Genomic DNA, 22,910 nt, shown 5'->3' on the forward strand with positions numbered 1-22,910 from the left:
AGCAGCCCCACAGCAGCCCCACAGCAGCCCCGCAGCAGCCCCGCAGCAGCCCTCAGCAGTCCGGGGGGGCTGCCTGCACCTCCACAGCCAGGAGCTGCCCCCCGCGCTGCCCCCGAGCCCAGGGCTGGCTGAAGGGGGGGTAGACCACGCGCATGGCCATGGCCCCCCGCGGCGCTGCCCCGGCGCCGTAGCGAGCCACGAGGCCGGCAGCGAGGAGCAGGAGGCAGAGCACCAGCACCATCAGGATGCTCCGCCTGCCCCCCAGGAGCAGGTAGCGTGGGGCAGCCTCCTTAGTCCTGGCGCTCACACAAGCCACCTTGGTCTGCAAGTCTACAAAGGCCACGTGGAGGCAAGCCCAGTACTCGGTGTCCTGGTGGAGCCGGGTGATGTTGTACATGTGGGTGCCCGTGGGGATCCGCGCCACGTTGGTCGTGTCCAGGTTGGAGCTCAGCAAGAAGCTGGACCAGGTGAGGTTGGAGGAGACGGTGTTGAGATGCGGCTTCCAGGCAACCAGGACGTGGTAGGCCTGGACGTCCGCCACCACCAGCTCCAGGCTGTCCTCGCTGAGCGGGAAGGAGTGGTTGACCGTGATGCTGATGCTCTTGGTGTCTGCCCCGACGAGGTTGTGAGCCACGCACGTGTAGAGCCCGGCCTCGCGAGCCGAGACCCCGCGGATCTCCAGCGTCCCTTCAGGATGCACCCGGTACCGCCCCTCTTCCGCGTAGGGGAGCAGCTTCACCCCCGAAGGGGTGACCCAGTAGATCTCCGGGTCGGGCTCTGCCAGAGCTCGGCAATGCAAGGAGACGTTGTCACCATCGGCCGCCTCCAGGCGGGAGGGGAAGCTCTTGGTGGAGATGAGCGGCAGGCACTGGTCCGTCATCTCCCGGAAGGGCACGTCCCGGATGTGCCTCCTCTTGAGGTCCAGGGGCTCCGCGCACAGCGTGGACTGGGGCTCGATGAAGCGGATGTGGTTTTCCGTGCTGTTGACCCAGCGGATGACGCAGTCGCAGCGGATGGGGTTGCTGTGGATGCTGATCTCCTGCAGGTTGGGCAGGGACTCCACCGTCTGCTTATGCAAGGCACTTAGGGCGTTGTTGTTGAGCATGAGGGTTTCCAGCTGGGGAAGGTGGTGGAACGCGTTGGGGTGGATGAAGGACAGCTTGGGGTTGTTGGTCACATCCAGCTTGGTCAGCTCGGGGAGGTTGATCAAGGCAAACTGGTCTATGGACACCAGCTCCTCCATGTTGTTGAGCCCCAGCTCCTTGAGGTGCAGCATGTTCATGAAGTCGCTTTGCTTGACCCTTTGCAATGGGTTTTTGTTCAGATCCAGGAACTTGAGGCCAGGAACTTGCTGCAGCGCCCGCTTGGGGACGTCCACCAGCTTGTTGTCATAGAAGGAGAGGCTCTCGAGGCTCCGCAGCCCCTCCAGCGCATAATCCGAGATCTCCCTCAGGTGCATCCCGGCCAAAACCAGGCTCCGCAGGTTGGCCAAGGGCCTGAAGTTCATATCCAGGATCGCATCCACCCTGTTCCCTCCGATCATGAGGATCTCCAGGCTGGGCAGCGTCTGGAACCAGCGGCTGTCGACCGCCCGCAGCAGGTTGGAGTTGAGGTGGAGGCGCAGGAGGCTGCCGAGCCCGGCGAAGGCGCGGGGCGCGATGCTGCGGAGCTGGTTGTGGTTCAGGTACAGCTCCTGCAGGTTGCCCAGCCCCGGGAAGCTGCCGTCGGGCAGCTGGGAGAGCCGGTTCTCCTCCAGGTGCAGGCTGAGCAGCTGGGGCATGCTCCGGAGGCCGAAGTCCCGCACGTCAGAGAAGCTGTTCTGCGACAGGTCCAGCTCCGAGAGGTTCCGGAGGTGGCCCAGCTCCCCCTGCTCCAGCCGGGCGATGTTGTTGCTCTGCAGGAGCAGGGTCTGGGTGCCCTCGGGCAGGTCCCGGGGCACGGCAGGGATGAAGAGGTCATTGCAGTCCACGGTGGCCGCCTCGCGGTACACGGAGCGGGGGGTGTACCAGGGCCTGATCTGGCACACGCACTGCGGGGGGCATTTCACCTTCCAGGGCACGATGGGGATGGCGGCGGCGGCGGCCACCGCGCAGAGCAGGAGCGAGCTGCTTGGGAAGCGTCTCATGTTTGGCTGGCGGGACCAGCTCCCCCCGGGCAGGAGCGCTCACAGGGCAGCGCCGGAGCGGGGCATGGGGCAAGAGCAGGGGGGAAGCAGCATCCGCGGCAGGGGATGCTCCATGCGAGCCCCGGGCAGGATCAGCCCCTGCTGCCGGCTGCCCGGCCTGGCCCCCCCCACCCAGAGCACATCACAACCAGGGCTGGAGCCTTCACTCAGAGCTTCGCCTCCTCTTCCTCCCCAAATGGTTCATCTTCACAGCCGGCTGCATCCTTTGGGCTCCTCCTCGAGGTCATTCCTGAAAGAGGCCCCACAACAAATTGTGTCAGAGGAGACCTCATGCGTGTGGCAAAGCCCCCCCAACACCCAGCCCAGCCTCAGCACAGACCAGCACCTCCATCCGATCTGTTTCATACCCATGGCATTAGCCATGCCCTCCTGTCCCAGAGGCTTTGAGTGCGACCGGCCCACAGATGCTCTGCCCAAGGCCACCAGCAGGTGAGCAGGCACAACCCCTGCACGGTGGAGCTGCAGCACCCAGGGCAAACACCCAAACCCCCCCCAGGACAAAGCCCCCCAGATCCTTCTAAAGCACTGGCCCAAGGTGGGGGCAGTTTCCTGGGAGCAGGAAACTGATTGGGCTCACTCGAAGCTCCTGGGGAATGGAGAAGCCCCTTAACTCCCCCCCAGCCCCGTGCTGGGTGCAGCTCCGGCTCTGCCCCATTTCCTCGCACCCTTTCCAGGGAAAAGGGGTCAGGGGTCCTCTGTGGGGTGTTTGGGGAGGGGCTGGGGTGGGAAGGAGCCCCCCAGCACCTCCCATCCCTCAGCCATGGGGCTCACAGGAGCCTGCCACCGCCCCACCTTCGGTTCCTTGACGCGCTGTGGCTCCCCTGACCCAGGCTGACACAAATCAAACCAAGCCCCAAAGCTTCTCCCGGCTTAAAAGCCTCTCCCGCAGCAGGAGGGAAAGCACCAAACCCAGGCGGGATGGGGAAGGAACGCTCCTCTCCCGGCACCTCTGTTTCATCCCCTCTTGCTCTCCCTGGAAAGGGCTTCCAACCAACGGCTGCTCAGCACCGCCCCATCCGCGCCTCTCGCCAGGATCGATCCCGCGCATCCCCTGCTGCGGGGGCATCGGCTTTCAAAGCGTCTCCTGGAGAAGCAGCGTTGAAGCAGGGGAAGGCTCTGTCGGCTCCTGCATCCTCCTGACGGACCCACGGCTTTGTCCGTGAGTGCGCGGGCGCCGCTGCGGCTGCGAATCGCTCCGGCCACGCAGTATTGCAGGGCCTTTTCTCCCCAAACCCGTGACACGGAGGGGCGGGGGGGTTGTTTCCTTGGGGCTTGAAGCACCCGCTTTCAAACCCTGCGGCACAGGGTCCAGGCAGGGCGGAGCTCAGGAGGATGGAGCTGACCCCACGTAAACCCTCGGTTTCTCCCCAAACAGACTCAGAGCAAGGCAGGGAAGAGCGGGACTGAGACCTGAGGCTAACGAATAGAGCCACGGGGCCGGGGCAGGCAGCAGAGCCGCTGCCTTGGAGTAGCCAGGAGGAGGCAGGGGCAGAGCGGGAGGGCTGCTGGGGTGAGGTGGGACCAGGACACCCTGTCTGGGCCCTGGAGAGCTTCCACGTCCCAGCTCCCCACCAGCCCCCGGCTGCTATTCCGGGCTCTTCCTTGGCGTGGGCTCGGTGACAGTGACAGCAGGAGATGGGTGAAGCTTCTGCTCTTCTGCTTCTGCTGTTTTGTACCAAAAATACAGCTCCGGGGGGTGTTGGAACATTCCCTGTGGTGCCCCAGCACATGGGGAAGTGGAAAATACCCCCTGATGCCTTTTCTTCCCCTGATCTCCACCCCAGGGATGTGACTTGGCTCTTCCCTGCTTCCCCAGCGTGTACCCAACCCCTTCACCTCTCCAAGGCATTTCTGTGCCTTCTACCCTCAAGGCTGGGTTTCTCCCATCTCCTTTCCATGCAGCTCGCTGCCAAGTGGGATTGCGAAGGTGCTGGAGCCCCAGTGTGCCTTCGGTGAGGGTTTTACCTGGGGAAATGAGGCACTAAGTGCCTGGGGCCAGGCTCCGCGTGGCACCAGCCTGAGTTTGCCATGATATCGTCTGTGGTGTTACTCGCTGATGGGGAATCTCTTTCCTTTCCAAGCAGGTGTGCTCAGGGATGGAGAGGGGGAGACAGTGGAGAAATGTGGAAGGAAAAGAAATAAGGGGGAATGAAAGTGCTACGAGGAGGTAAGGAAAGAGGAGCAGAGGTGAGGAGAAGGAATGGGACAGAGACCACCAGGAGATGAGATGGGGAGTGTGGGAGAGAGGGGGTGTGCAGCTGCAGGAGCAGTCAGCAGAGACCCAAGGAAAGGGTATATAAGGAAAAACACAACCCGAAAAGCACCGAGAAGGAGAATTGACGGAGCCAGGGAAGGGAAGAGTCTTTTATCAGCAGGTTTGCTGGAGGGCGCCCGGAGATGAATCACCCGGTGGAAGCAGCCTTGGTCTCGGAGCTCTCCCCCGCTGCCTCTCTCCCTCTGTCACCTGCCCCATAGCCCGGCTCTGGGGATGAACGGCTGCAGCTCAGCCCGGGGCGCTCCTGCCCTCCCCTCTCCCTTCCTGCGCCAGCAGAGCCGGATGCTCCCATCGGGCGCTGCCGGGCGGGAGACAATGGGCGCCCGGCACCCTCAGGGGGACCCCGCTCTGCCCGCGGCTCCTCTGCACCAGCAGCTCTCGTGTCCCCACGGGGGGCAGCGACTCCGGCCCCTCCTGCCGAGCCCCCGGGGGACGGCTCTGCGCAGCCGGAGCCGTGCCCATCGCTCCCCGCGCGCCTGTTGAGCCTTCGCGTCCCTGTCACGGGCCCTGGTGGATGGATGCTGAGGGAAAACCCTCCCCCTTTTGCCCGTGGCACAGCTCGGGCCTGCTCCAGCCCGCGGGAGAAGGAGGAAGTGCAGGATGCCAGGATGGGAGGATGAGGATGACCTGGGCATCGCGTCCTTCACAGCCACAGACACGCACACGCTGCCGGTCCAGCCCCTCTGCACACTGAGACAACACGAGGCCAAGCGGCACAGCCCCACCGTGCCCCCATCTCACCTCTCAGCCCTGGCTGCTCTTAGATCAGGACCTTCTGTGATGGCACAGAGCAAGGTTTGTCCGCAGGCTGAGGTCACATCTCCCCCATTTAAACATTTGTGTAAAAGCTTCACCCTTATAGGTGATAAAAGCAGGAACTAAATAGAGTTCTGTATCAATTACTTGTAAAAGTTAGAAGTAGGGGACACTGCTGTTACCAGAAACACTCCTACATCATCTGTCTGAAGGGAGATGCTGCATTAAATCCTGGTCCCCATCAGCGCCTGTCCCTGGATCTTTGTCACTGGCTCCTCACCACAGGGCAGGATCCAGCCCACCAGATCTCCAAGTGCAGTTACAGTAGGGCAAAGCCATTCTCATCCCCACAAGGGATCATTCAATCCCATACACCCTGGAACACCAGAGGGTTCAATGCAGCTGAAGGCCTTAGTGGAGGCTTGGCTGAGCACTGCTCTCCTGTGCCCTGGGCTTTGATTCGCCCTTGCTGCTGATGGGAAACTGCTCCATGCAAAGGCATGGGCAGGGTAACCTGTGGGTCAGGGTTTCTGGGCTCATCCCCCTCTCAGATCCACGCAGGGACTGTGGCAAAACAGTTCAGGCTTGCTCTTCGCAAGCCCTCACAAACCTGGCAATTCAAGGCAGTGGCAAAGCAAGTGCTTGTTGGAAGCCAAACACATCCCCCTCTTCCTCCGATGAAAGGGCCCTGGGACGTTTCCCGGTCGCTCCGATCTCTGTGCAAGCACCTTCAAAGCGCCGGGGTGGAAAAGCGTTTCCTCTGCTCGGAGCACAGAGCCCGGCACCGGGAGCTCTGCCCCCACCTCACACCCCAGGAACCAGCCCAAGATAAAGGAGAGACACCGAATCCCGCCCGTAACGTGGCAACGGCTCCCCCGGCACCCAGCAGCATCCCTCATCTGTATGCTCCAGCGCAGCCCCGCACCATGGCAACACCCTGCTCCGCACCCCCGGCGTGCTGCGGCCGCGCACAGCGCCAGGCAGCTTCATTCAGCGGCTGCAAGGGGAGAAACTTTGTCTGTTTGAGGCCGTTCATTAGATCCGGATGCATTGCACGGCTCTGCTGCTGCTTCCAGCGAGGGAGGCTGTGCCCTTCCTGCAGCTTCCCCCCTGGTTAAAGCAAACCAGCGTGGAGCATGGGGAACCCCTGCGCAGAGACCCAGGGATGCTGCCTGTGGCCTCCTCCTGCAGCTCTGCTGGCAGGGAGAGCGAGAGCATCATTTCTGCTTGTCGAGGAGGCAGCCAGGAGATAAAGAGCTGCCGGGAGCGTGCAAAGCAACCCGCTGCCTGCACCTCGCTATCGAGCCCATCTGCCAGAGCCTCATGCGGGAGCTTCTTATCTGGATGCTTCTCTCCTTCCCTTTGGATGGTTTTTAATGAGGAAGGCTGGGAAATAAGCCTGTTGTTGCTCTTCTGTTGCTTCCAGGCTTTGGAAGGGTTGCAGTGGCTCTGCCTGCCTCCAAAATGCTCCCACAGGTTCCTATGGCTTCCCAGAGATGCTGCTGCCATCTTCCAGCACAGCCTCCAGCCTGGAATACGCAGGATTTGGCTTTGCTCAGTCACAAACTGCCCACGCAGCTGCTTTTTGTCCCATACTCATTGCCTAGGAATAAACACGGCTCCATCCTGCTGGGACACCCGGTGCCTTGTGGCCAGGGATCCTCAGGAGGGAGCTGGGGTCCCTGCGGAGCAGCTTCTCCAGAGCCCAGCTCCCACAGCGGAGCCGAGGCTTTCCGGGGGTTTATGCCTCATGGGCCTCACCCCCAGGGCTCTTCCCTTCTCCTCATCTTCCTCCTTGCCCCTTCCCTTCCTCCCTGGCAGCAGCAGTTGGTGCCACAGGCTCCCACTGGGGAGCAGCGCTGGGACTGTGGCCCCGCACCGTGGCAAGGAGGGTGCTGGGGTGGGAGCCAGCCCCCCCTGTGACCCCAAACCACGGCAGGGGAGCCTGCAGGCTCTGCTCCCATCACTGCCTTTGCTCTGCTGCTTTATCTATTCCCTGATAATCCCGCACCTGCCAAGTGCCCTTCCCGACCGAGCCACTGCTTCCAGAGCTATCTCCAGGATCTTCTTCCTGAGTGGGAACAGCTAATTCAGAGCTCTTCCGATGCAAAAGCCATTGCTGAGCCTCCGAGAACTCAGCGCAGGGTTTCAAATGGCATTTGCCTCCTTAAGCACCCAGGGGCTTTGGAAAACGCTGTCTGTGACCAGTGAGGTCCCAGTCAGGCAGGTGGGGAGCTCCATGTGCCAAGCCCCAGCACCCACAGAGGGGTCGCAGCAGGGCAGGATGCCCCGAGCATCCTGAACCCATTCAACACCCTCATCTGCTGTGCTTCACTCCCACCGCCAGCGCTGCAGCCACCACCAGCTCACAGGCACCACCTCCTAGGACCTTCCTGGCCAGGCTCAGCTCCACGCGGCCCAGGTCGGAGGCACAGAACCCGTCTCCCTTGCGCAGAGCAGCGTGCCCAGCAGCGGGGTCCGTGCTGGCACCACCACGCCGTGGCCGAGAGCCCTTCCCAGCCCAGTAATGAGCTCTCCCGGTTCCTCCTCCCCACTGGCTGCAGAGCAAAGTGTTCAATAATTCAGGTGAGCTCTTGAAGTGTCTGGAAAACACCTCCAGGTCTTTCCTAATGAGCCCACCACAGACCTGCCAACCAGGACCGGCGCTGGTCCCTCCACCAGCACAGATGCTGAGCAAGCACAGGGAATGGCGCACTGTGGGGTCCCTGCATTCCTGACCCATACACGCAGCACCGTGAGCATCTCCCTGCAGGATGGAGGTGGCCAGAGCCACATCCTGGCTGGTGCAAAGCAGCAGGGACACAAAGCAGCAGTGCCAAAGCTGAGCAGATTCAAACGAGGTCAATGCCACAGAGAGCACCACCTGGTGCAAAGTTCCCTGTGGGCTCTGCTGGTGCTTTCCAAGCCAAAACCTTCCAGTGTGGCTCATGCTGGGGGGCGAGGGCATTGCTCTTGGTGGCAGGGGGAACATCCCAGCCCTGCTGAGCTCCTCTGCACTCTGGGAACAGCTCCCATAGTTCAGAACTGCCCTGGAGGCAGGGGAATCCAGGGAATCCCCAGCCCTGGAGGCACGAGCCCCAGCCCTGCTCCAGCAGAAATCTCTACCTGCTTTGCCTGGTGGGACCGCAGGGATGCAGGCACCCATGGGTGACACCGCAGGGATGGAGGCACCCATGGACGACACTGCGGCTCGTCCCACTCATGGTTCCTGGCTGCAGGAGCACGTCCATGAGCTGAGCCCGAGCCCTTTGCTCGCTGCAAGCCAGAAACTGAGCAAGACCAACAGAGGCTCGTGCGGAGAGCCCCGGCCTGGGGAGCGGAGCAGATGTGATTCCCAGATGGCCCTGCCAATCCCAGCCAATAACAAGGATATTTCACACATCAGGCACTCACAGACACGTTAATGAGAGCAAACCAAGGCTCCGTGATGCAGATGAGGGGCTGCAGGGAAGCAGCTCTCAGGGTGGGCTTTGCCATCCTGCTCCTGGGGACCACGGTTGCTCCCCAAGAGCAAGAGGAGGCAGGATGCCAAGGAGCCATGGTCTGCACTGGGCCAAGCACTGCATAAATACAAGGGAAGTCAAAGGGGGAGCCTACAGCACCACCCCTACGCCTGCCATAGAGTCCAAATGTGGAGGGAAGGCAATGGGGCTGCCCAGGATGCTGGCTGCCGGCTGCCAGGATGCAGCACATCCCACTTGTGCACAAGGACATGAGTGAGGAGCGAAGTCCAGTGGCCGTTCTCACCAGGCCAGTGCTACTACAGAGAACCATGATCCGGGATGTTGCAGTTGCTTCAACTCCAGTGACCTGAGGAGCTTTAAGTGATGGAAATGCCACACTAAACCCTGGCTTCCCATGTGGAACACGCAGAGATGGAAACCTTGCTGGAAGGGTTAATCCCCCCTCCCTCCCCCTTTGCTAAAGGAGAGATTTCATGCCATGCTGTATAAATAAACTAATGTGATATTACAAAGGACTGCAGCTCAGTATATTAGATACCGCAGCACTGTTGCAGGGCATCTGTCAGCACCGATCACAGTGACTGATGACTTAGCAAGAACGGACCTGACATTTCCAAATGAGCTGTTTTGAGAGAGTTGTCATTCAAAGGGGAGCGAAACTGAAATAATAATGATAAACCCCAGATAGGGACAGGAGGAGGATTGGGAACATTTGCTGCCCCTGTCCCACCTACTTAAGGGTCCCCAGCTTGGCAGCAGGACAACTTGGCACAGTGACGGCTGAGTCCATAGGATCGGAGGGAAAGAGGCCGTGGCCTCTCTCTAGAAGCAAAGCTTTGCTAAGGCACAGCCCAGATTCCCCTTCCAGACTCAACCCAGAGCCTGGAGATGCAGCATCCCCCATGGCAGAGGTGGGCAGGAGCACACACGCATCCAGTGGGTACATCCCTGGGGGCTGCATCCCTGGGGGGGTGCTGCTGCAGTCAGGGTACCTGAGCTGCACGGGCAGGCAGGGGGGGACAGGACACAGACAAGCTGCCACAGCCTTGTCTCGGAAGGAACTGACAGAACACTGCTTTCCAAACAGGCACAGAAGCTGCTCTCCGCATGACTGAGCTCTGAGTGGATCTTTATCCCTTTCCGGCGCAGGAGGAGGGAGAGGGGCTGTTTTCAGAGCAGCTTTCAGATGTGTCATTACGGGTATATAGAAGGGCTGTAAAAAGCCAGATAAGCCTGACACAGGCTGCAGGCGCGTGTGTGCCTGTGCACTGAGAGAGAAGGGAAAGGCAAGAACCATTTTCAAGCAGGAACCCACAGCAGCAGCAGCACCACAGCAAGTGTTCCTCTGCACAGCATGGAGCACAATAAAGGACTTTACCTTTCCTGCGCCTCCTCTGCAGCCACCTCCAGGGTGTTTGCACCAAGCAGGGTAGGGACGGGAGGGAAGAGCTCAAACAGACGCTGCTGTGGGGACAAAGATGGGGCCAGGCTCCTCTGAGGGTGCAGATTTACAGCCCCAAGGCTCCCCAGAATGGCCCCACTGCAGGGAAGAGCTCTAAGAACAGCAGAGGGAAGTCCCAGCTCCCCCAGAGCTGCCGAACAAAACACCTGCAGCGGTTAACCTGGGGCTTAATGAGCACAGAGCTCCCCCTCCCCAGCCTCCCCAGCCAAGCACCATCACTCAGCACCGCACAGGACCCGACCAATTAAATAGGCTCTAACGGGCTCCTCCTGGTCCTGATGAGGCCCCACCATTGTGATTGCTGCCAGCCCAGCGCTGAGTGACAGCTCCAGGAGCTGCCGGTCCCCATCCGGCGACAGCGGGACAAGCGCTGGTGACCCCGAGCTGCCTGTGCCGAGTGGGCACTGCTGCTGGGGGCAGCTTAGGGGGGATGCGGGGCTGCATCCCCAGAGCATGAGGGAGGGGAGACCCCCCCCATCCTGCATCCAGCTCTGGGGACAGCACCACAGGAGGGACGTGCCCTGCTCCGGCTCTCAGCTCCCTGCCTGCTGCTTTTGATGGGGTGAGGCAGCAGAGCAGCCGCGTCCCAGCGTGGGGCTCGAGGCCACTCAACCTGATGGGGTTTGGAGAAGTTCTGAAACCAGGTTTCCATCCATCCAAGGGTCGCAGAAAGTCCATTCCCCTTTAAAACAAAGCTACCAGAGCTCCTGCTCCAGGCCGGGTGATCACTGCCTGCCAGCGCCTCATTCCCTCTGCAGTTTTAATTGCTGCTGTTACAGAGCTGCAGTGCTTCACCCCAGAGGATGCTCAGGGCGAAGGAGCCCTCTCCTTAGTGCTTGTGTTAGGATCACCCTGCCCTTGGTGCCGGCGGGGGGGAAGCTGTGCAGACCATGGCGCAGCGCCTGCTCCCTGCCTGTCGCTTTGCCCTGCGCTCAGTGAAGCACAGAACCTGCAGAGCAGGAGGGGCCCGGGCCCGGGCTTCTCGGCGGTGGAGGATGCGATGTGTGAACAGATCCAGCGCCTGGGGCTGCTGTATCCCAGTGACAGCTCCTGCATCCGCTTCCTGTTGAGGAAGAGGGGAAGGGAGGCTGCGAGGCTTGGGAGTTACACAAAGTTCACCAAACTTGGATGGTTTTGCTCCTCTGGCATCAGGGAGCTTCCGACCTGAGCTCCACCGGAGCCCCGCTTGGTATTCGAGCCCCAGCAACCACCTTCTTCAATCTCAATGAAGTATTAAAGTGAAAGGCAGTTCGGTGAGGCCGTGAATTCATCAGAGACCACAGAGAGGTGTAAGAGGTGCTGCGGGTTCCGATGTGCCGGGGAGGTGGGGATGGGGTGGGGGGAGCAGGGGGCAGGCAGACACCTACAAGCAGCGGCGAGTTAAAGCCAGGAAGGGGGAGCAAACCCACGTTGTTTTAGATGAAGATTGAGTGACAGCCCCTGCATCAAAGGGCAAGTGTGAGAGGCAAAGGGGCTGTGACAAACCAGAATGCACGGACACAGGCAGCCAATTCCCTTAAAAACAACTTTTATTGGCCATGAGATCTGAAACCAAGCAGCCCTCAATAGGGATTAATGGCTTTCCTTGGCTTCCCCCAGCACTCTTCAGCCCAGGAAGGGCCCTGCTGTAGGCAGGGATGCCCGAGGGCTGTGGGGCCGTGGGAGGAAGAGCGAGACGGAATCACTTAGCCTTCATTAGGGCAAATTAAAATCAGAAGTGAGATGACAATTACAATTTGTGACCAGTTAATTGTTCTCTTCAGAACCTGATTGTGTGCACAGCGGGGGAATTCGTTGTTCCAAGTCCCAGGTGGGCTGGCTTTGGATCCTGCTGAGGAAGGGGAGTTCCAGTCAGGAATGCAGGCTGCACTGCTGGGCATCACCAGCCCAGGGGCTGCCAGACCCCCAGAGTCCCTCATTGGGCTCACCCTGTGTTACTCCCGGCTCTATGGCACAGCAGTGCTGGACCTGCTGCCTCCACAGCACCCATGGTCCTCACCTTGCACTGTGGCACAGGGGCCTTGCCTGCACCCCCCAGCCGGGGGGAGCTCCCTTCACACCGGGGCGGCTGAGTGCTGCAGCGGCCGCGGCTCCGGCATCCATCCGGCACCGAGCGCGCTGCGCCAAGCCCAGCTCCCATCAATCAACCTCCCCCTTCAGAGCATCCTTCTTGGTTCTCATCCCCAGGGTGCTCGGGAAAGGGTGTTGTGAGCACTCGGGTGTATTTATAGCTGCTAATGGGGCTGCCAGGGAGGGGGAAGGTGCCAGGTTTCAGCGGAAACGGAGACCTCCCGCTCCTGCCTTCGCTCCAGCTTCCCACCCGCTGGGCTCCTGGCAGGCTCCTGTGTGCCACGGTGCTCACCGTGTGGGCACCAGCTCTGCGGGGGGCTGCAGAGCCCAGGCTCGCACCAGCCCCGTGTCCTGGGGTGCAGGCCGGAGCGTGGCTCTCCCGCGGGCTCTCATCTGCTGTGATGTGCCCTCAGCGATCCCCTCTCCATCACTGCCCAGCAGAGGAGCCTTCCCCATCTCCCCGTTCAGCTGCGAGGCTCATGAGCGTCTCTGTGGGAGCAGCGGACATCTCAGCCTGGTTCCCCACCACGGTACCACCGTCACAGCCCTGCTGCTGCCCCCGCTCCCCGCCCGGCCCCTCTGCGTCCCGCTCAGCCAGCGATGCAGCTCCACAGCATCTCCCAGCGGCTGCAGCTCCTGTCCCTGCAGATGGGTCCCCAGGAGCCGGGGGCGTTCTTAAACCCAGCCTGATTTGAGCCACAAGCAGCTCCCGCTGGCACAGAGCGAGGCTGCTGCCAGGGGCTGGGATGTGGTAGCTCCTGTGGCTGTACGCGCCTGTTGAGCTGCGACATGACAGCAATAGCAGCTCCTAATCCCTGCAACTGTGTGTTTGTGCCTTGCAGCACTGTGTGTGCTGGAGACACAGGTGCACGCCAGGAAATGATGATCTATATTGCCGTGACAAACCATTTCCCTCTGTTGTATGTTGCAGAGACAGGGAAAGACCCCGCAGATTGTTGCGGTGGGAGGGAACGCCGCCACCGCCGCAGGGAAACGGCTCCTTGTTAAGCATTTGGAACAGGGGTTGCGAAGGAATCATCTCCCATGTGCTCATCCACAGGATGCAGACAGCTCCGAAGCTCTGGACGCTGAGTCCTCCTGAAAAGTCAATCCTGCAGAGGAGCTGCGGGTGAAGAGGGATGCTCAGATCTCTTCCATTCATTTCTTCATCTCTTCAATCAGACAAACAAGGAGCATGCCTAGAGCTGCAGCAGGCTCTTGGAGCCTTCCCGTCTCAAGATGTTAAAGCCCAGAGGAACGCATCCATCTTTGTGTTGCTCCTGACTGCTTGGAGACTCCGGGGTTCTCATCCTGTCCAGCAAAAAGGCTTGGGCCCCATCCCAGTCTGTGGGCATCTCAGGCTGTAAATCAGGCAGACCAATGGCCAGATGCTGCCTGTGCTGCATCATCGCTGGCGACATTCCCTGGCAGGCCCACTTGCAAACAGGCAGGATGGATACCCCTCGGCACAGCCCGGGGGTGGCCATTAAGGCTGACTCTTTTGCAGAGCAGCCCCCGAACCCTCCCCCCCTTTCATTTACCCACACCAAGGCCAAGGGCAGCATCCTCTGAGTGGGGATGCTCTGGGCAATGTCAAAGGATTTTGAGCCCTGGTACCCACGTGGTGCTGCACAGACTAGCTGTAAAGCCAACCAGGGCTACGGGCAGAGGGGACAGAGAACAGGGAGGACACATCCATGTCCTTCTGCTGGGCAAAATTCCTGGAATAAGGCACTGACTCCCAGTGTGACAATGGGAGCCCTGGGGAAGGTGGCTCATGGCAGCCCAGGATGCTGGGTCCGGAGCACAGGGATGGCAGGAGCTGCTCCAGAATGTCCCCTGGGATATGCTAGGAAGAAACATTTTGCCATCCCAGTGTTTAGATGTTAGTCCCTTCAGAGGGATAAATCACAGCTCTTTACACTTCCTTCAGCAGGGGAGGGGGTGTGGGGAGGAACAGGTTATTAAACAAGGCTTTAGAAAGGGAATGAATTCCTGGGTGTAATTAAACTCTAATCCATGGTGGGATCTCTCCTGTTATTTCTCTGGAGGTGCCTGTTGTTGGAAACAGTATTTCTCCAGCTCAGCAATCCTGCTGCAGGCAGGGAACGCTGCACAGACAGTGCTGGGGAGCCAGGGACCGGCACTCTGGGGCTCAGCTCCATCTTTCCTGTCCATTCATGGCTTAAAGTGCTCTTCCAGGGGCGAAGAGAGCCTGGGACATCCTGCAGGGACACTCACTGGTGGCAGGGCCGCAGACAGGGTTTGGTACCACCAGAGTGATGGGCAGGTGACTGCAACGGCAGTGGATGGGTGCAGAACATGGCCACATCACACATGCAATAGGGGGAGAGCCCAGCTCTGCTCCCTTTGGTCTCCAGCAGAAGAAAGGTCAGGATGGGTGCGGCAGCTTCTGAGCACTGTGAAATCAGGGTAATTGCTAATTTCAGGGACTCGCACCCTGTTATCCTGCTGACACATTCAGGCCTCCTTAGGTCATGTGGCTGTGATAACGGGCTGGAGTTATAAAGCACCTCCTGAGAGCCTGAGGACCCCATGGAGTGACACAACAGAGCATCCCAATGGTGCCTGTGGATGCGGGATGCTCTGGAGGGGCTGAGCCCGCCCTACAGAGGCCTGGATCCCGTCCTGCTTCCCACCATAGCCCACATCCCGAAGAGCTCTGCTCTGTTGCCAGGATGACCCCAGAGCTGCCTGAAGATTCACCAAACCCCTCTGGGCTGGCAGATGCCCAGGGACAGCTCAGTTCTCCCTTCCCTGTGCTGCATCCAGAGCCGAGCTGTGAAGAAGAGGGAAGCTCCAGCAATAACAAAGCAAGGACAAGAGCGGATCCAGGCTGGTGACAACCCATCGGGCAAGGGGGACAGGCCCCAGCCCCCGTGCTGCAGCAGCTTGTCACTGACCCCGAGAGCTCCCAAGACTTCCCATGCTTTTATGTGAGCTCCAGCGCACGCAGATTCCTGCTCAGGGTTAAGCAATTCAGCAGTAATTGCAAGCCCAGTGTTTCAGCCAGAAGGAGGACATGAGTGACATTAAAGGGGTGGACATGAAGCTGGTCCTGGCCATGCCAGTAGCTCTATCCCCTGGGTCTCTGTTTACCCTCCATGCTTTTTCTCTTGTGCAACACACAGAGGAAAGCCCAGGGCCAAAGCCCAGGTCCAGCAATCAGGACCTGGCCCTCAGGTGAAGGCAAGAAGCCCCTGTGCTGGGGTTCACCCAGGAAGAGCTCAGATCTTCACCAGGGGACATCTTCCCTGGGAAGCACCAGGGATGCTGCTCCTGAAGCCGGAGGCATCACAATGGCACCTCCAGCCCAGCGCAGGCTCTGGCCCCACTTGGGATGTGCCTGCTCTTAGGGCTGAGGGAGAGGAGTCAACCTCCAGCAGTCACACAGGCAGCTGGAGATTGGTGCGAATGGCAATAAGTCATTAGGAATCATAAGAAAAATGTACGGTTGCCATAGCAACTGTCGGCACGGCTTTGGGGATGCTGCACCCCCTCCTCAGGCGTGGAGCAGCTCAGTGGGGATGGAAGCAAAGCCCTGGGTGTGCCAAGAGAACCCCTGGCTGGAAGGGCTTGGGAAGTTGGGATGGCTCCATGGCGCTGCCCCTATAGAGCCTGTGGGTGCTGAGCCCCTCCCTGGGGAGCAGCGGGGCTTTGGCACCAGAAGAGACCACAGAGGTGGTTTACAATGGGATGGGCATGGTTTATTCCTCCCAAACCACGACGGTCCTTCTGGCACCATGAGCCAAAGGGGCTGCACATCCCTCACTGCACCCACGCCTGGGAAGGACCCAACACCCAGCCCTCAAATCCCCAAGTTTCCTGCACCGGGGTCCCACTGCCCATAGGGGAACCTCAGGGCCCTTGGTGGCTGCTAAAGGTCCCTCCCCAGAATGAAGCATGGAATGGTTTGGGTTGGAAGGGACCCCTGCCATAGGCACCTTCCGCCAGAGCAGGTTCCTCCAAGGGATGGAAGAACCCTTCACGGGTGAGGAATTGGGCTTATTCCTGGCAAAACCCACTTGGATTTGTTTTAATTAAAATCATCTCAGTGGCTGCTGGCAGCCTGGGGGCAGAGGAAGGGAGAAGGGAATTACTGGTGGAGAGGGAATTATCCTGCAGGACCAAGACTGTGATGAGCTGGGGCGACCCAGCCCCTGGCATTGCTGCACTGGAGCCAGAGCTTCGAGCCAAGAAGTGACCCTCGATTCTCTTTGCTCCCCTTTCCCATGCTAATTCCAAAGCCCCCAGTTCCCAGGTCTGCCATGCAACAGGAAAACCTGGTCCCTGTCCTTGCCGCCTGTCACGGGGTGAAACAAGCTCCGAGCATGGACAGAGCAGAAGATGCTGCTCTCCATCAGCCGGGAATCACAGCCCTCGACAGTCCCACGCGTGTCCCCCCTCCCGCAGCTGCACGTGACTGGCGGAAATGTCACCCACTTGTCTTGAATTCACACACAGCATCTCCCCCCGGGAGCTTTCTTCCCGCTTATTCCCAGAATTAGCTCTCTTCCGATGGGGATGAGTGGCTCATTGCCTCTTAGTCATCCCGGGCTGCTGCGGGGAGCAGCGAGCAGCACCGTGGGGCAATCCTGCAGCAGCACGGGCTTGGGAGAGGCAATTCCTGGCTGCCTGCAGCCCCGAGGGCGAGAGGGGGATGAGGGGCTGCCTGTGCCCCAGCACAGTGGGGTGTGTGGGGCCTTCGGCAGCGAGTGGGGTGTGCCCCTGTGATGCATCCAGCTTTGGGAACAGCATCCCTGGTGCTTCCCTTTGCTAAATCACGGCTTGGTTTTTCCCTGGAAGGCCAGGGAGGGCCGCGGGGTCTGGGAAGGAATGGCTTTTAGGGGGCAGGACCAGTGAAACACAGAACAACAGCCCTGAGAGGAGCAAGAGGCGTTGTGTGAACCCCCCGATCGGTGGGGTCCGAGGTGCCACTTCCGTGTCGTGCTTCCAGCCGTGCTGGTGGGACACTGAGCTGCTCCTCGGTGAAACCCAGCACAGGGAGGACTCAGCCCGATCAACCCCGGCTGCAAACTCTCCCCTCCCTGCTTTAGAAACCACTCGGCTCCGCAGTTATTCCCAGGCGCTGCCCGAGGAGAGCATCCGCACCAAGGACACCAGGAGAAATCAGATGGCATCAAGCATCTGCATCAGCCCACGCCATGCACCGGGAGAGGCTGCTCCATGAGGCCAGAGCCCACCGCCCCTTCCCTGCACACCCACCATTGCCTTTGGCCTCACGCTGCTTTCCCTGCCCCTCACCCTTAGAAACAGGAACTAAAGCACAACGTGGGGCTGCTGAGCCAGGGAGCACAACAGCGGCCAGGGAAGGGGGGATCAGGGGGTCTGCGGCTTCCCAAGAGGGTTTAACCAGCACAGAGGGAGTCAACAGCATTCAAGAGCCATAAAGCTGGAGCATCACCGAAACCCTTCTGCCTTATCCAACAACAGCTTCACGGGAAGGGAAGAACAACGGCGCTTCCAGCATGGAGCGGGACTCGGGCACAGTGCTCCGACCCAGCAGCATCGCCACGCAGCCCACCCTGGACCTGCTCCTTGGTGCTTCCAAGGGCTGGCTGCGGGGATGAGCCCTGCCGCAGGGGGGGAAGCAGAGCAGCCATGGGCTGCAGCTTGGTGCGGGCGAGCTGGAGCTGCACAGAGCCCTGCGCCAGCGCCGCGCCGGGACAACGTGCCCGGCCCCAGCACTGTGGCAGCACGTGGGAGGTTGGGAAAGTGACTCAGAAATAGGACTCGGCAGGATTTTCCATGGGAAGAAAAAGCTCCACTGGGAAATGCAGCTCCTGATCGACCGCGGGGGTTTGCGAAGCTGGGTCAAACGCTGCAGATCCTCTTTGGGACAAGGAGTCCAAAGTCCAAATGGGCTTTTCCAGTCAAGGGAGAGGATGGGATTATGTGCTGCCAAACAGCGGTTTGAACAACCAAACCGTTTGATTAAATGTGATAATCTTACTGTAACAGCCGACCAACCCCCAGTGGAAATGCTGGGTCCAGCACACACCAAGTGGGTTCATTTTAATGTCGCACACATAGAGAAAACCCCCAGTTTTTCCTTTTCAGGTGGTTTTTCTCCTTTACATTTTCTCCTCTGTGTTCCCAGGCTGCTGATCCGTAGCCACAAGGTCCTGCTGGAACACAGAGCAGAGCAGAGATGAGCTTCCCTGGGCTCTGGGGCAAGGATGCTTTCTTCCTTTCTGTCCCCAAAGGAGGGAGCTGGAGTTGGTTCATCTCTGCCTTTGGGAAAGGCTGGCTCAAATGGGAACCCCCTGTAGCTGGTTACAGACTCCTCACTGACGAAGGCTTTTGCAGTCCAAGCAAGCAGGAAGTGTCCCAGGACCCAGTGGCAAAACCAGAACCCAAACCCAGGCTCGGCTTTGGCCAGCAGGAAGGACAAAGCTCCGACCTCACACACGAGTTTAATCTCGGAGTGATTTGTTTTATGGCTGGTTATAAACGCCACAAAATTGGGTTTTCTGACAGCGCCTGGGATAGGCTCTGAAAGCTGATGGGAGCCTGGATGGGGTCAGGAGCCATTGGAGCCGTGCTTTGCAGCTGCAGGGGGGAGCTGGCATTAATTCCAAGTAGAGCCAGTGAATAATTTATCACAAGTAATTTATTGACTAAGTTTGTCCCTTTTCCCTGTCTGGGTGGAAAGCACCCCCCGTGCGCAGAGCCAGCACCAGACTTAGGCACCACTTAAGTCCCAATTAAAGCCCTTTGTGAATTGTCTGGGAACGGATCCCAATTTTCCCGGTTTTTATTTGTTGTTCAGCATTACGCGCCGAGCGGAGCCGACACAGAATTCCTGCTCGGCAGCGTGTTTGCAAACAGTTCCTGGGGAGCACCCACCACAAGGGCTCCACGCTTCGAGGGGACTGGGGGGTTACTTGTGCCCTCATCCCTCCCTGATGGGGATAGTGCCATTTGTGGGACCTCATTTCCCACATCCAAAAGCCCCAAGTGCTCACCACCATAATGGATAATGGCAGGGGGAAGACAGCGGGTGCTGGGGCTCTCCCTCCCGCTCCGAGGCGCAAGCAGAGCTGTTTTCCCAGCCATTTATCGCCTTCCTAAAACCCACTCACTGGAACAGCCTCTTACAAAACCCACTATAAATATATTTATCACAAAATACTCTCTGCCTTCAACAGCCAGTAAACCTGCACGTATCCCTCACCACCTATGAGCTGGCTGATGTCCTGGAACAGTCGGGCATTTCAGCCGGTGCAGCACAGAGGGATGCTGGAAGGGACGCGTGTGGGGATGGATGGAGGGGGCCATGGGCAGAAGGGCAAAGAGGAGATGTCCTGGGTTCATAACTCAAGAGCATCAGCAACCAAAGCCTGAGCTGAAAGGCAGAGCCCAGCGCGGGGCCGTACGGACAGAGCCCGGCTCCCACCTCAAGGAGAAGTTTTCAGCTCATCCAGTTGTGATGTTTCTCCTGAGGCTCTTCTCCCAGCAAGCAGCAGGCAGCACTGAGCTCGGCAGCAGCTCCCATTCCCTGCCTGGTGGCTTTCCCCAGGCGGGGATGGGCAGAGCCGCAGCTTTTGATGCAGAGCGCTGGGGAGGGAAACAACAACTCCATTTCCAGGAGGCAAACCAGAGCCGTGGGGTGCCCTCCACCCCATGCAGAGCAGAGGGAGAGCAGTCAGGGTTCAGTGCCGGGGGCCTCCCACTTTGCCTTTGGTGGAGGGCAGTGAAACAGCCCCTTAAGGTGTTTCCTGGCCAAAAGGATGTGAGAGCAAGAAGGGAGGGTGGTGGTGAGTTGCTGTGTGCACGGAGGGGATCACAAGGGTCCGGGGCTGCCACCTCTGCTCTTTAGGAAATAAGCCACGTGCCAACAGGAATGTTATCCCATGGGCAGCTTTTAGGACAGAAGGGAGGAGGCATTCAGTGACCAGCACCAGCCCTGAGGTGGTTTAGGTGATTCATCATCTGCTGGGAATAAAGCAAGCGAGAGAGCCCTGTGTTTGGTGCTGGAGTCCCCACCTTTCAGGTGCCCTCCTGAAACGAGCTCTGGACCTTTCTCCATCCCCGTGTTCTAGCCAGGAAATTCAGGATCACATCCCTAAACGGCAGCAATGAGCTCCAGCAAGGAGCAGGGCCGATCCCTCTGCTGCTCTTCAAAGCAGGAGCAGCCACATCTGGTGCGAGCTGCTGGAGCTCCATTGGGAACCGGAGCCTCCCCAGCACCGCCTTTGAAGCACTGAGCAGAGGGGCTGCCCCGGCTCCCTGCGGAGGCAATTACAGGGCTTGATGTGCAGCGCTGTGGGGAAAGAGGATTCCTGGTGTTCCAGCACCCCTCAAGCGGTGGGATGGGTTTAGCTCCCGGTCCTGCCTAACCCACCACCCCCTTCCACTGCACCAGCGGGAGCTGGCAGGCTCTGCGATGGGTGTTGGCACAGCTCAGCCCTGGCAGCTGATGCTGAGCTCCTGGTTTTACACTGCAGAAGATGAGAAAGGTCCCACCCAAAGGAAGGGGTTTAAAATGGCTGAGGAGCAGGGATTCACCCCCAAATGGGGGCTTCAGCCCTGCCCCGCACAGCCACAACCCGCCAGACCAGCCCCTAATGCCTATAGAAGGGGAAAGGAGAGCCATGCACCCAGCAAAGAGGCTGGGCCAGCAGGACCAGGGGCGCAGGGAGCCAGGGTGGGAGCTGGGTGACAGCACCCCACATCCCAGACATGAGCCAGGGACTGATGGGCACCCACAAGAGCTAAAGCCCCATGGCAGGGAGCAGTCAGCGCGCTGGGAAACTTGCATGAAGCCACCCATGCAAGCCATCCAGTCACCCGAGGGCTGCGCCGTGCTCAGGCTTTGAGAGACAGAAGCAAGATGTTTGCTTCTCAGCCTTGCTATGAGCTCTGCCCGCATCCGTGCTGCGGGAGCAGGGATGATCACTCCCAAAGCAACGGCAGGGCTGGGTCCTGGCTCAGCACCGGCACGGCAACAAGAGGTGGGCGAGACAGGCAGCGTCTGTGCATGGTTCTGACCTCCCAGCCTTGCTAGATCATGGCTTGAGGGACAAGATCCTCATGCCCAAAGCTGACAGCAGCATCTGCCTGCAACTCCCAGCAAAAGCCTCCTGGGAAACACTGCTCCAAGGGTCCTTCCCCCTTTTTCCTTTTACCTCTGGGGTCTCACTGCCAGGCTGGGATAAGCCCTGGGTGGCAAAGGGCATTGCTGAGAGCCCTCAGATCCATTTTTCCAGGCTCTGGAGTGAAGCAAGAGGATGTGAGGAGAGCCGGTGCCTGCCCAGACATCGGGGAGAGAGGAGGACAGCCACACACAGAGCCATAGGGTCCCCCAGCCCCGAGCACCCTTCCCAGACTGGGTGCGCAGGGGTCCTGCCCTGATCCCCATTGCTCCCAAGGGCACAGCCATGCACCCACAGCGGAGGGATGAGGGATTCCAGGGGTGCAGGTGGGTGCACGCATAGAGGAGGGGGTCGGGAAGGGCTGGGGGTCAGAACCAGCGCATTACAACGACACGGCTGCTCCCGGGGTTTTGCCATCACCCTTCGGAGGAGGGGGAAGACCAAAGGACCAGGCTGGTTTATTTAACGCAGCCTCTTCTCTGCACTCAACTTCGCTCCTTCAACACTTCCCCGGAGGGGTTAAAGCACCCGGCGCTGCTCCCAGCCGCTTCCGTCTCAATCCCCCCCCCTCCGGCATCGTCGCGGTCACCCCACGCTCCCACCGGTGCCTCGGTGGGGATCGACTCGATCCCAGAAGAGTTTCCAGGGTCGCGCACCCGTCCCTGCCAAGGGAAACCTCCCTCCCCGGCTGCCTCCCTCCCGGAGCGCGCACGGGTGCGGGGCGCATTTTCCCTTTGTACCGGCTTTTCCGCCCCTTCCACCTCACACGCACCATTTCTCGCCCCTTCCTCTGGGAGGAGAAGGAGAAAATGAACCCAAACAAAACCCAGACCCCGCAAACTGCCGAGCAGCGGCTCCGTGTCGCAGAGCCCCCCCCCAGATTCACCACCGCCCCCCAGACAGCGCTCACTGGGGCTGGAGCCCCACTTACCCTTGGGCTCTCCTCCCGTCCCCCGGCGCCGCTGGCATCGGCCTCAGCTGCCCGCACATCTGGGTCTCGCAGAGCCCCCCCGGCAGACAAAGCGCCGGGGAGCGCTGGACCTGCCCGAGGCGGGGGTGGTGATGGGGAGTCCGTCCTTGTCCCTTTGTGGTGGGGAGCAAGGGGCTGGAGGCCGCCCCTGCGGCTGCCCTCAGCTCCGGAGGCAGCGGGGAGAGACCTCTCCCTCCCCTCGCCCGGCTCCTTTGCAGCCGCTGCCTGCAAACGCTGCCCCCTCCTCTTCCTCCTCCTCCTCTCCCCTCCCTTTCCCAGCCCTCCTCCTCCTCCTCGCTCGGCTCCTGTCGCCACAACGAGCCTCCCACCTGAATCCGCTCCTGCCGGCTGCGCCCTTAACCCCTACGGCTCTGCCCAGCACCCGAGGGGCACCCCCGGCCGCTCGGGGTGATGCTGCTGCCGAGCTCCAGACAGGAAAAGCTCCGGCAAGGGCTGAGCTCGCAGCCCTCGGCGCCTGCAGCACATCCTCGCGTTCTCTCCCCACAAGCTGTTCTTCCACGGTGCTGCATGGTCTGGAGGGAAGTGGGAGGCTCAGCAGGGTGGGCT

General features: G+C 60.1%; 1 protein-coding gene across 1 annotated transcript; it reads right to left on the minus strand.

Moving 5' to 3' along the window:
- LRRN2 (leucine rich repeat neuronal 2) lies at positions 1-22,602 on the minus strand. Its single transcript, XM_065698141.1, has 2 exons — positions 22,305-22,602; positions 1-2,414 (listed from the first exon to the last, which is right to left on the minus strand). The coding sequence occupies exon 2, from the start codon at positions 2,123-2,125 to the stop codon at positions 53-55; it is 2,073 nt and encodes a 690-aa protein (XP_065554213.1). The 5' UTR covers positions 2,126-2,414; positions 22,305-22,602; the 3' UTR covers positions 1-52.
- Between the last annotated feature and the right edge of the window lie 308 nt (positions 22,603-22,910).

Source organism: Lathamus discolor, chromosome 19 (genome assembly GCF_037157495.1).
Source record: "Lathamus discolor isolate bLatDis1 chromosome 19, bLatDis1.hap1, whole genome shotgun sequence".
In the NCBI taxonomy this organism is placed as follows: domain Eukaryota; kingdom Metazoa; phylum Chordata; class Aves; order Psittaciformes; family Psittacidae; genus Lathamus; species Lathamus discolor.

Coding starts and splice junctions, on each gene's coding strand:
- LRRN2 (XM_065698141.1), bottom strand. CDS start 2,125: ATGAGACGCTTCCCAAGCAGCTCGCTCCTGCTCTGCGCGGTGGCCGCC.